The sequence below is a fragment of the Dicentrarchus labrax genome, unplaced genomic scaffold, assembly GCF_905237075.1.
Source record: "Dicentrarchus labrax unplaced genomic scaffold, dlabrax2021, whole genome shotgun sequence".
Taxonomy (NCBI): Eukaryota; Metazoa; Chordata; class Actinopteri; family Moronidae; genus Dicentrarchus; species Dicentrarchus labrax.
In genome coordinates this window covers 10,872,617-10,886,043 of record NW_026136718.1, presented here as the reverse complement: position 1 = coordinate 10,886,043, position 13,427 = coordinate 10,872,617, and the positions used below count along the sequence as shown (strand labels likewise).

The following is a 13,427-nucleotide window of genomic DNA, read 5'->3' as shown; positions in this document are numbered from 1 at the left end:
CAATCAATATAAACTCACTTTTAAATACTGCAGCCACTCTATTGATCACTACAGCAATCTCCGGCACAGGCCTGTCATTAAATTACTTCTAATGATCCATTAATATTAAATCAGAGCTAAATAAATCAATCATCCTGCGCGCTGCAGCTATAATGATATTAAAGTGATGAATGTGGCATCATTAGTCCTGTGTGTGTGTATTAGAGGAGTGCTGAGGTTTAGTTTCAGTGTAAATGTTTACTGTGCTGTTTAGATAAACTGGTGTTTGTGATGGATGTGATTGTTAATGTTGAATTTGAAGGTAAACTGAGAGAAAGTGCCTCCTCCCTCCTCCTGCTCTGCTTTTATTTGCTCCATATGGTGTTTGACATGGTACCCAGGAAGAGAGAGAGAGAGAGAGAGAGAGAGAGAGAGAGAGAGGGGAGAAAAAAGAAAAAAAAAGACTTGTGTGGGCGGAGGAAAAGCCTAGTATTTTGTCCGTCCTGAAATTTGATTCAGAAGTTCAGGATCCTGGAAGACAAAAAGCAAACGGAGGGGGAGGGAAGAAAGGCAGAGACGGACAGAGGGGCTTTTTTTTTTTTTTTTTTTTTTGGTAACAGCGAGAAGAGTAAACTCACCAAATAGTCTGCAACCTCCGACCAAAGTAAGTGCGTTTACACGAGGCATGTTTCTAATTGAATAACGCGCTTTTACATGCATTTAATGGCGTTAAATTACAACACATGTATGTCTGAAATGTAACATTTAAACTGCTTTAAATTGCTGCTGAATGGCCACTAAATATAATGTTTCAGAATGATTTGCGTCCTTTACGCACGGATTTAAAAGCGGGACTCGAGCGCATTTTTGGCTTCATTTATGACCAAATTAGGGGTTTCCTGCAGCCCTTTTTTTTAAATATTAAACCAGAAAAGACTTTGCTTGCTTTGTGGAGGATGAATTGTAATACATTTGTGTTTGAGAGAGTTGCCCAGCAGCGGGGAGAAAGAGTTATTTTTCAGCGGGGGAGTAGAAAGCACATTGCCCCCCGTACGCGCGGTTTCGCATCCACGCCAACTCTGATAACCAACCGAGATTTATTCCCCTCCGACCCCCTTGAAAGGCCAGACGGCTCCTAATTGCGCTCTATACAAGGTAAAGTCCTCATTTGTTTGGAGAAAGATCCTCGCCGCAGATTTTTGCGTGCCGACTCTGCGCCACCGTTGGATGTGCGCCAAAAACAGCCAGAAGAAAATGCTCCAAATTCAATCTGCAGATGTTAATGAAAGACTCTGAAATTCACCAAACAGCTCGAATAACAACTGCGGAGCAACAGAGGCGCGTTACTGGAGAGGTTTTACGTTTATATTTGTTGTATATAAATAAATACGTTTATTTCTCCGCGTTTTAATGGATAAATATATACGCAAAAGGTAGAAATTGTGGTAAAATAAGTATTAAAATGATTTGTTTGAGTAAAAGTAACAAAACTACAGGTAAAAGTACTCCATTACAAGTAATCCTGCATCACATTTATACTCAAATGTAAATGTATTGGCAACAAAATGTACTTTAAGTATAAAGAGTAAAAGTACTCATTATGCAGGATTTCCCCTGTCAGTGTTTAATTTACCTCTGAGTAGTTTAATAAGTAACAATACTTATTATTTTATGTTTTAATATATATTATATATATTAATAATTAAGTGGCTGTTTAAATAAAATAAAGTAATAACAATCATTAGTGCAGTCAAAGTGTAAAGTAGCGGGAAATGTTAAAGTAATGCAAGTAAAAGTACTTAGTTACTTTCCACCGTTGATTTAATCTTTAGTAACGGAAGGTATTTCCCCCATAACAAATCACAGTAGTATGTTTCTTGTACATTAACTTTCACTGTATTTGCTGTTAGTGATTTAATCCTATATTTGTGTTATTTATGATTATCTGATATTGTAGTTGTGAAACTTAATTAACTATTTTCTTGTGAAATACTGATTACTTTCATTTGTTTTCTATAAAAATCCTTGAAATTAGTTAAATATTTGATTAAAAACAAGTGAAATACTGGATACTAACATGAACTTAAAATAATGATTGTTAAGGGTCTTTGCATTAAAGCAGGAAACTTTACTACCTTTAATATATTTGTGTATATATATAGAAATGTATTACTCATATTCCTGCCTAAAGTAAGGCGAAAAGATTGATACCACTCTCACATGTGTCCATTAAATATGACGCTGGAGCCAGGAGACTGCGTAGCTTAGCTTAGCTTAGCTTAGCTTAGCATAAAGACTGGAAACAGCTAGCCTGGGTCGGACTCCTACCAACAGAATTATGAACTCATCATATCTCATTTGTTTAATCTTTACAAAATACAAAGCTTAAAATTAATTTTTAACTTTCAGAGGCTAGCAGTTTCCCCCTGTTTCCAGTCTTTATGCTAAGCTAAGCTAGCCGACTGTTTGCTATAGTTTCATATTAAATTTACAGATACGAGAGTGGTTTCAATCTTCTCTTTTAATTCTCAGCAAGAAAGCAAATGAGCTTTTTTTCCAAAATGTCAAACTAATTAAAAGTGAAAACACATTTATATTCCCCAAACTTAAGTATGTTACAGACACTGATATTGAAATATATCCCTAGTTCTCCAATACTTAAGTAAATAAATCTAATAAATCTAACTATATTGAATCTAAAAGTAAATAATAAAAGTAGTAAAATATAAGTATATTCAGTCTAAAAGTAGTAAAATGTAAGTATATTGAATCTAAAAGTAGTAAAATTTAAGTATATTGAATCTAAAAGTAGTAAAATTTAAGTATATTGAATCTAAAAGTAGTAAAATATAAGTATATTCAGTCTAAAAGTAGTAAAATGTAAGTATATTCAGTCTAAAAGTAGTAAAATTTAAGTATATTGAATCTAAAAGTAGTAACATTTAAGTATATTGAGCCTAAAATAAGTCAAATCTAAGTATATTCAGTCTAAAAGTAGTCAAATATAAGTATATTGAATCTAAAAGTAGTAACATTTAAGTATATTGAGCCTAAAAGAAGTCAAATCTAAGTATATTGTCTAAAAGTAGTAAAATTTAAGTATATTGAATCTAAAAGTAGTAAAATGTAAGTATATTCAGTCTAAAAGTAGTAAAATTTAAGTATATTGAATCTAAAAGTAGTAAAATGTAAGTATATTGAGCCTAAAAGAAGTCAAATCTAAGTATATTCAGCCTAAAAGAAGTCAAATATAAGTATATTCAGTCTAAAAGTAGTAAAATATAAGTATATCGAATCTAAAAGTTAAGTATATTCAGTTAAATAGTGTAAAATTTAAGTATACTGAATCTAAAAGTAGTAAAATTTAAGTATATTGGCCTAAAAAAAAAATTAAATTTTTTAGCCTAAAAGAAGTCAAATCTAAGTATATTCAGTCTAAAAGTAGTAAAATATAAGTATATTGAATCTAAAAGTAGTAAAATGTAAGTATATTGAATCTAAAAGTAGTAAAATTTAAGTATATTGAGCCTAAAAGTTGTAAAATTGAATCTAAAAGTAGTAAAATTTAAGTATATTGAATCTAAAAGTAGTAAAATGTAAGTATATTCAGTCTAAAAGTAGTAAAATGTAAGTATATTGAATCTAAAAGTAGTAAAATATAAGTATATATTGAATCTAAAAGTAGTAAAATATAAGTATATATTGAATCTAAAAGTAGTAAAATTGAATCTAAAAGTAGTAATATTTAAGTATATTTAGTCCAAAGTAGTAAAATCTAAGTATATTGATTGTAAACGTTACCCACCATTAATACATTTTTAGTTGTTGAATAAATACAGAGGACATGACCTCAGTTGCAGTCTGGTATCCAGCCTGTGCAAAGCCATTTATAAACTCTACACATTAGTTCATTTGTGAGAAAAAGGTCTCAAGAAAACTAAAAAAACTTCAGGGATAACAATTGAAACCTCCACAGACATTCCTGACTTCCTGTGAGTGACGATTATTGTATAAGCACATAAACTCAGATCAACACTGATTTCCTTTTTCCTCACACAGCAGACGCAGTTTGACATCACTTTAAGGATTTATACTTACCTAATGTGGAGGGTAAATGCTCTCATTGTCAGTAAAAAGTGGTGCTTTTTAAACAGTTTGAGGCAAAGTAGAAGAAAGGGGGACTACAAGGAGATAAAAGAGACACACACAGTCTCCAGACTTTCACATTTGCTCCCTGATTTATCTGGATGAGAATCAGGATTTTAATAACTTTTGATTTTGGTTCAAAAGAAGTTTTTCTATGAAAACCTTGAATGTTCTGTCAGGGTTTTCATGATGATGTGGCTTCTTTCTGCTCTTTTCCAAGAGTGCCACCAGATCCTTGAAAGGAAAAGTGAAGCATTTATTATATTTAATAGAAAACAAAGCAGAAGTTTTTTTTTACGGTACAGTTGTGAGCTGTTTTGGCTTCTCTGTCACTTGGAGAACGGATGAGGTTTTACTGTGTGTCCCTGGTTTGGTGTTTTTTAACTGGTTTCTGGCCTGTTTTTTTCTTTTTGTCTGGATCTGTTCCTGCTCCTCTCAGGCTGTGTGACTATGAGCACCTCGGGGCTTCAGGCCACTAACCGGCAGAATGTGAAGGAGCTCGACAGCATGAAGGAGTCCATCAGCGACATCATAAACCAGCTCCAGGACATCGATCCGACCCGGCTGTCCTTCTCCCCCTTCCTGGACCTGGACACTCAGATCTCCTTGGCCCCAGTGTCAGACAGTCCTGAGTCCTCGGTGGAGGAGCTTCACTCGTCCTCCCACTCCGTCTCCGGCTCCCAGCACTCCCTTGAACCGCCACCAGCAATCAATCAGCCGAGGAGTGAGTTATTACCGCTGCTTTTTTACTGTCTGACGGAGTGTAGGATTTGCGGGAAGGCCAGAGCAAATTAGCGAAGGCTAAAGTCCAGACTGGATCCTGAGAGAGTAAAGACGGAGTCAGGACTGATTAAAGTGCAGCAACAGTTGCACATGTCTTTCCAATTTTAAGAAATAATGCTAAAGGAGTGTTTTTAAGGTTGAGCAGATGTGTAGATCTACCAGCAGGAGCTCTGGACTAAATCAACATCTGTGTCATGCATAAAGGTTTTAGGACCTTTAAATCATTTACGCAGGTTGTTTGTGGTGCTGGGGGAGGACGTAACAAAGCAGTACGGGGTGGAAAAAAATCAGGTTTTTGACTTTGATTTTGTTTGAATCAGTAATAAGTTGAATCGACATCCAGTACAATTCACATTCAGGTACCATTATCTTTAGAAACAGGCTGGTTTAAGTGTGTCCCTGAAGACAAAAGGCTGTTTTCTTATGTTTCTTTTATGTTTCATTGCTCATTATGTGATCATTTAAAGGTCCAGTGTGGAACATTTAGGAGGATCTATTGCCAGAAATTGAATATACTGTAAAATGCATATGTATAATCACCTGAATATAGGAATTGTTACCTTAGAATGAGTCAAACCACCAAGTTTCTACAGTAGCCCAGAAGGGACAAACCAAACACTGACTGGTAGTTTTAGGGGGCAGCTGTGGATTCAATCCCCGGTATGTTGAAGTGTCCTTGAGCCAGATACTGAACCCCAAATTGCTCCCGATGCCATTAGTGTGTGGATGTAGGGTGCTGTATAAGTAGTTAGTAGTTTCTCCTTCGCTCTTGGATTGGGAGGGTGAAGTGAAGGGACTGCAATCTGCAACTACACTGCCGGATAAATCCTACACACTGCTCCTTTAAGCTGTACGGTCTTTAGTAAAAAGTTCTTCTTGAGCTTGAGTTGTGTTTCAGGAGAGGAGTTACATATAAAAAGTTCTTGTCTGACAAACATTGTCACCACTACAACAACAGTTGTGTTGTCTCATAAAGTCCGTGTGGGCATTTGCATATGCATGACACAACAACAACAACTACAACAACAACAAACTCAATTCCAGAGAAAAGAAGCTGTTTTATATAAAGTTAAAACAGACATGAGGCAGACAAAGTTTAAGACAGATTTAGAGTCATCTGTAATGTGAGTACCTCCATTATGACCGACATTAAAATACAGCCAAGGTCGATAATATTCAGCTTCAGTTCACACAGGAGGCAGATTTATTCCTAATAAGAGGATAATTTATTATTGAATCCTGAATGAAACCGGTTTAAGAACTCCTGGTTCTCTCTTCTCTTCCCAGTAGTTCCTTTTTGGAGACACGATTCGAACCATTCATTCTACCTCCACTTACTATCTTGCCATTACATTTTAGCTCATAACGAATTAAAGGTCGTATACGTGGATGAGTGGTACACATTACCAGTTTGAGAACCAGTGATTTAGATGTTTAATGGAGGTCAATATCCTGCAGTAACAGTGGTAAAGAGCAGAGAGAACATAAAGATGTTTACTGTAAATTTGTATGTTGATGATGCTGCAAGTTCCGCCAGATGCGTGATAGACAGTGAATAATTTGACTCTATTTATTAAAAATTAAAGATTAAATACTACTTCATCAGCTCATCATTATCCCCAAAGCTGTGTGGCCAAAAGCCTCAGTGTCACTGTTAATTGTTTTCATTTAAATAACCACTGAAGTAGAATTTAAGCTTTGGTCGGTCCTACATCAATCATGACTTTATCTTGTGTTCCTGTATTGTGGAAGGTTTAGATTCAACTCTACTTAAGATAATGTTCACATTGTGCTTATTCCTGAATTACTCTGTATTTAATCAAATTATCAGAAACTAACTGACACAAAGGAAACTCCTGGTCATGCTGTGTCTCTCTAACTGTGGGAACTTGGAGGTGACAGGATACAAACACAATGCACCGAAGGTGGAGGGTGGGGTCAACAGGGGCCCCACACCAACTTTCAGCCTGGGGCCTCCTAGTAGGTTAATCCAGCCATGTGCCCACCCTCTCCAAACCTTTAGACCCAGGCAAAGCAGAGGCCAGACACGCAGCGAGGGAGTGATTGATTAGTGTGAGTCTGTTGTTGATTGCTTTCAGTATCTGGTTTTGGATTCTGTATTAAAATGTGCTCTGGTTTTGAACAGGCTCTGCTCCCTGCCACCAGCAGCCCAGAGACGACCTCCCGGAGGAGCCACGAGCGGATCAGACAGAGGAGGGGGAGCTGGATCAAACTCTTTCCAGTCCGATCATCACAGCACACAATTTGGACGCTGCCACGGAAAACTGCATCAGCTGTCCAACCCCAGCCTCTCAGGGAGACATTCCCAACGGCACAGACACACCAAGATGGAGTCCAGAATCCACCCATCTGGACTGCACTGTGGACGAGGGTCGACCGCTGATAGGCCCGCCGCCAGAGAGCGTGGAGCTGACTGTGTGGAGCTCAGAGGGGCGGAGGGGAGAGACTTGCGAGGCCGCAGAGGAGGCTACGGATCGGGGACGATGCTGCTGCCGCTGCTGCCAGTGTAAATGCTGTCAGAGTGGCCGAGTTCCCGCTTTCTTCTCAGTCGTGGCCTCTCTTCTGTGCGCAGCCGGGATCCTCTATGCACTCTATTTCTATGTCCCCATCAAACCCCCCGACTGCCCCGACGTGGCCAGCCGCGTCGTCTTCACCCTCTGCTGCTGTGTGGTGGCAGCCGTCCCCATCCTGCTCGGTATGCTTCAAACACCTGCACGCTTGACGTTTCAAAAACAGCCACAACTGAAAGATAAAGATTAAGAGAGGATTTGGTTTGTCTGGCCGCCTCGTCTTGGAATGTTTCAATGTCTCCTGTCCCCTTTAATTTCGTGCGCTTTCAACCTCAGTGCAGCAGACGTCTCCCCGGGCCTCTGGAGAGAAGCATAATTTCCTTCTCCTGCACATAGCTTTAAATGGAAACTACAATAAGAGGTTGGCTGCGTCTATCGTCTCCCAGGCTGTGGCCTAATTGTTTCAGAATATTTTAATCACTTCCCAACCTGGGTGACCTGAACTAGGGGGCAGGTGGCAAAAAAACATCCAAACAAAAAGCCTGCCCAGACCAGTTTCCTCTCACCTCTTTGTCAATCTGGTGGCATTGAGGAGTATTTGCATGTGGGCCATTGTGCCGGCAGTTGCTGCATTCAAATGAAGCTATTAAAAAACAAAATAGGCTGTCAGACGAGATCAATTGCAGTGAGGAGTTGCCTAAAGTTGAGAGCTTGTTTGTGGAAAGATGGCGAAAATTCAAGATGCTAACTGACTTATTGCTCTTTTATCCCTTGCAGCAATGCTCATGGGTGCAGCGTGCCAGTTCTGCACAGCCTCCTTCAATCTGCAGGAGTCGTTTCCCAGAGGGCGGGTGGTTCAGCAGCTGTTTGTCACGGCGTCCTTGGAGCAGTTACTCCTCTACGTCCTCAACCTTGTCGTTATGGCTGCTTTACTGCCTCAAGACCAGCTGAAGTTGGTACCTATACTGGTTGCCATGTTCATCTTAGGAAGGTGAGGCTCAAACGGTGGATAAAGGTGACTCATAAAAAGCCTCATAAACAAACAGTATTAAACTGTTTCTTAACATGAGACAAAAACCATAATAAAGAAAACTGAAATGTGAAGACAAAACTGTGAGCTTCACAACCACAGAGCAGCACAAACACGTAATATAAAGAGAGAACAACACAGCAACAAGACTCTACAGAGGCTACAGACATACAGCTCTTTACTAGACACACCAAGATTATTATAAGTAACTAAAATTAAAACTAGGTGTGAAAAAACATTTTAATCAACTGCGATAAAACTAAAAACTAAACTTTAGAAAACTCATCTGATTCTTAGGCCTCATCCTCGCCTGTCAACAACTATCGTCATAAGAATAAAATAGAAAAGATGTTTTTATTATTTAAAATAATAAATTATTAAAAAAATAATTACTTATACATCATGATATTGTCTGTATTTCCAGGACCCATATAAACATTATAAGGTGAGGGAGAGCCTGGTGTCACCCTGATAAATAAGTCTCCTCACTTTGAAAGATGGTACAAATTACTCTATAAGGGGCCTCATGTGTTTGTGTTACGTTGCTGCCCAATATTATAATAAAAAAAACTGAAACTAATAAAAAACTAACTGAAACTAAACTGAATTGAAATTAAAAGTTAAATAAAAATAAAAACTGCAGAAAAATACAAAACTATAATAACTCTGGTGCTAACATACTCACAATGACAATGCTGACATGTGAATGTTGAGCAGGTGACATTTACCACAGTCAACATCTTAGTTTAGCACTAAAGACAAAGCTGAGACTCAGGAAAGTCAGGGGATGAGCAGAGCTATTACAGTCCATCCTGAGGGGGGGGGCACAATGTCTGGACCAAATTTAATCACAAGCCATCCAATTATTGTCGAGACATTTCAAAACCACTTAAAGAAAAATATTTTAACTTCATGGTGACGCCAGAGGAAAAGTCAGGGGATCACCAGAGTCAGTAGGATTCATCCTCCGGGAACCATGAATGTTTGTACCAAATCTCACGACAATCAGTCTGGAGTGGACTGACAGGCCGACACTGTCTCTGGAGCCGCGCCGATAGCATGGCTAAAAGCGAACACAACCACTGTCATTAACAAAGCCAAAGGGAACTGTTGGCAGCGTTTTGTGGAGCAGCAGTGAGTTCAGACTGAGACACGAGTTAAGATGAACTCTTCTGTTAGCTCAGGTTGTTACTCTGCTTTATGTCATGTGAGATTTTCTTTGTATCATAAAATGTAAAACATGAAACCTCAAACAACTCTGAAATATCAAATCAAACCCCGGTCGAGTCATTTATATTTCATAGGAAGAAGATAATTAGCATTTTCTAGATATTAAAGTCCTCTGTCTATAAGCTACACTTGTTTTTTAATATATAATAATGAATTCATTTAAAGTAATAATTTGACTTTATGGTAAATACACTTATTCGCTTTTTTGCTGAGTTAGAGAAGAACGTAGATCTTTGTGCTTTACGTGTGAGACAGTTAGCTTAGCTTAGCACAAACACTGGAAACAGGTGGAAACAGCTAGCTCGGCTCGGTGCAAAGGCAACAAAATCTGCCTACTAAAACCTCTTAAGCTCAAATTATGTATTATGTTGTACGTAGCTGTGAACCTGTTGACTTTAGGCTGTTTTGATTGAAAAATAAGGTTGTTTGTTTCAGGAGGTGTGTGCGGTGAAGCTGTGGTTTTATTTACTTTCTTTAATCCGTGTTGTACAACGCGTAAAAATGGCAAATCACCATTTTATGGAGGGTTGAATGCTGTATGTTTTACTTGGAGGCCGTTGCTAGACCCCCCGGGTGCAGCTACGACTGTGATTTTAACTCCTCTACATTTATCTGACAGCTACTAGTTACTAGTTAACTCATAAACACACTGAATTGTGACAATTAAACCACTGGTGACCCCTCACATTAAAGCTGCGTGTACTTAAAGCTCTTTCCTGCAACCTTCAGAGTAAATTTCCTCTCTAAACTTCTACATTTGTATAATTATTTGAGACTCAAAGGGGTAAATTTATCCAATATTTCACAAATATTTGAGAAAAGCCCAAATAATGAACATATAAATCTGTGTCGCAAAACTTTATTTATTCTTATTACTCATCTTACAACCCCTCTACTCCCAATATACAATATAGTATATTATACTACTATATCAAAGTAAGGACATACAGTATAAAGAAGTAGTATGCATTGATGCCAGCAGGACTTTTATGTGTAAAGGAGTAATTTATTGATCTTTTTTTTACTTAATAAAACGTTCTGAATTCTTCTTTCTGTCCTGGTTGAACTGCTGCTTCATGAAACGCTGTCAGGAAGGTTGTGAGTGTTTATCACTGAAGTTTGAACTTGATCTGATTTCCTGTTTGGGTGTGTGTGTGTGTGTGTGTGTGTGTGTGTGTGTGTGTGTGTGTGTGTGTGTGTGTGTGTGTGTGTGTGTGTGTGTGTGTGTTTAAAAATCCTCTACAGGCTTGTTTATTGGGTCAGCCTGAACGTGTGCAGCTCCTGGCGAGGCTTCGGCTCTGGCCTGACCGTCTTCCCGCTCCTCGCCATGGTGGCTCTCAATCTGTTCCTCATGTACAGCCTGAATCTCAAACAGCCACTTTTTGGCTCTCAGGACGTCCTCTATAATCAGGTCACCCCCTCTTCCTGGTCAGGGGAGACATCACAGAGCCCGAGTGGCAAACCAGACATCCTACCCACAGACATCCTGGACGCTCAGTGAGGAGGCGAGCTGCGCTTTCTTCTTTCAGAGGAGGAGATCTTTCCAAAAATAGTTCATTCCTGTGGTCTGCAGTTCAGCACAGCAACACACGCTGCAACTATAACCTCCAAGTCTGTGACGGCTTAACTTGTATTTTTGCTCCTCCTATACAGGACTGTTTTTTTAAAATGTGGATTCATGCTTATTATCTGAAATACAAGAGTTAGTGGCGGAGGAGGCCTTTGAACAATGCTGTAGTCTTAAAACATTTGTCCTTTAAAGCTATTCCAGTGCCTATATTTAATGTTTTGAACTCCAAGTACTTAAAAGCTCTGCTATATTTGTGGCTGAATTTGGTTTGACCCTTAAACCACGAGCAAAGCAGCTTCAGACTTTATTATTTCAACTGTCCAAAAAAAAAAAAAAGTTTGTACATGATGAAGACAGAATAAAAGCCATTTGTAAAAAAGAAACAAAAGTCTTTTCATCATTTCCAAAACCAGTTTTCAGTTCCCTCACTGACTCTCCGTCTATTCCTGGAGACACTGCAGTGTGTGTTTTCAGAGCTGGGACTGTCATTACAAGATAACATGCTCTCCATGTTTCTCTGGTCGCTCTCCATCTCCACCCTGTTGGCGTCCTCGCTGCTGCTGCATGATGATGATGCACGCTCGGTTTGTGGCGCAAAAAAATGAGGCCAAAACAAAAACAGGATGTTAACGATGTGCTTTTGAGCTTTTCCAAATTACTTTAATTAAAGGCAATTCATTTGACTCTTAACATTTTACAAATGCTCAGATTTACTTCCTTTTTCCAATTCAGTGAAAAGTGGTTGAGTCCTGCACACTGTTCATCATATTTAACCCTTTGTAGCCTGAAACTACCGGCCTGGGGACAATCTCAAGTTTAAAAAGTTTAAAATGTTGAATATGACCTACAAATTAATGTAATTCAACATGATTTGGGGGTATTTCTCTTTATTTTAACCATTTCATCCACATACATTTTGTTTTATTTTTTTTATTTAATATTTTGCAAGCTCTACCTAAATGTGCAACTTCATATAGTGACATAATAATAATAATAATAATGATAATAATAAACTTTATTTATACAGCAGTTTCATACATAATATTCTCAAAGTACTTATTATTTAATATCATTAATAAAATCATATTAGATCAGAAATTAATTTGTTTAGAGATGCAGCAGAAAGGTAACAGTAAAGAAAAACAATCAATGAAATGGTCAGTACTAAGACAATATTCTCCTTTAATGTGGCTGCCTTCACACTAAAATATATCTTTTTCAACCTAAAACAAAAGTTGAAAGCAGTCAACTAAAGAGAGGGTGACTTATTTTTGTTCTCATCTGCAAGTAAAATTCTTTATAAATCTCCTCCAGAAATACACAAACAGAGGAGCAGCTATGATGGAGAGAAGAGGAGGAAGACAAGCTGCTCAAACCTGCACAACCTCACCATTATTAGCTGTTACGAAGCTTTCTGATCCCATTTGAGTGCTTGTGGCTCACAGCAGGTCATTTGAACTCAAGGCTAATAGACTAAATGATTAATCAAAAACAATAATCATCGGATTGATTGATACTCTGTTGGCCGCAGTGCCAGGCTGCTCTGCTCCTGCCTGTGAGGCTGTTTTGCTGCGGCCTCATGAGCTCAATATAAATCCATGGAAAGACATCCATGATCTCTCTCCTCTGGAAACAAGTCAGCGGCTGTCAGCAGCTCCTTCCAGTGCCTTGCTCAAGAGCTTCAACGGTGTTTGTTGTCGTTGTTCATGCTGGGTCTTGCATTTGGTTGCTATGAAGCTGTGTTGATGAGCAGCTTTAGTGTAGTAGTTTGACAGAAGAGCTTTTAACCACATCTCACTGTCTCTTAAACATTTAATACTGTAGTTAATCAACTGCACAACAAACAAACAAGTTGCATTACTGCTGGAGAGACGCTCATGTTACCAGCACAACAAAATACAACCACAGGCGCACATTTTCATGTATAAACCATACTCAGGTCGCTGTGTGAGAAGTGTGTTTTGATTCTGATGTGTATGATTGAATTAATGTGCTTGTTGTGACAACACTCGGCACAAATGCAGCTCGACCAGCAGAACCAGCTCCAATCTAATTATCTGGGTCAGGCAGACTCAAGTTCTAACCTCTAAAGTGAAAGTACAAAGGCAGTTCTTGTAAAGATTAATGTGAGTCGTATTCTGCCACAGACACAGTTCGC

The 13,427-nt window shown here is 38.4% G+C and overlaps 1 protein-coding gene across 1 annotated transcript; it reads left to right on the top strand.

Annotated features, from left to right (window-relative positions):
- Positions 1–444: 444 nt before the first annotated feature.
- Positions 445–11,665, top strand: LOC127350628 (transmembrane protein 79). Its single transcript, XM_051377443.1, has 5 exons — positions 445–643; positions 4,565–4,849; positions 7,055–7,624; positions 8,217–8,430; positions 10,945–11,665. The coding sequence occupies exons 2-5, from the start codon at positions 4,576–4,578 to the stop codon at positions 11,198–11,200; spliced, it is 1,314 nt and encodes a 437-aa protein (XP_051233403.1). The 5' UTR covers positions 445–643; positions 4,565–4,575; the 3' UTR covers positions 11,201–11,665.
- Positions 11,666–13,427: the final 1,762 nt, after the last annotated feature.

Bases quoted from the DNA above. Each gene is read 5' to 3' on its own strand.
- LOC127350628 (XM_051377443.1), top strand. From the start codon at position 4,576: ATGAGCACCTCGGGGCTTCAGGCCACTAACCGGCAGAATGTGAAGGAG. The intron at 7,625-8,216 runs GTATGCTTCAAA...TATCCCTTGCAG, and splicing joins AGCCGTCCCCATCCTGCTCG to CAATGCTCATGGGTGCAGCG. The intron at 8,431-10,944 runs GTGAGGCTCAAA...AATCCTCTACAG, and splicing joins GCCATGTTCATCTTAGGAAG to GCTTGTTTATTGGGTCAGCC.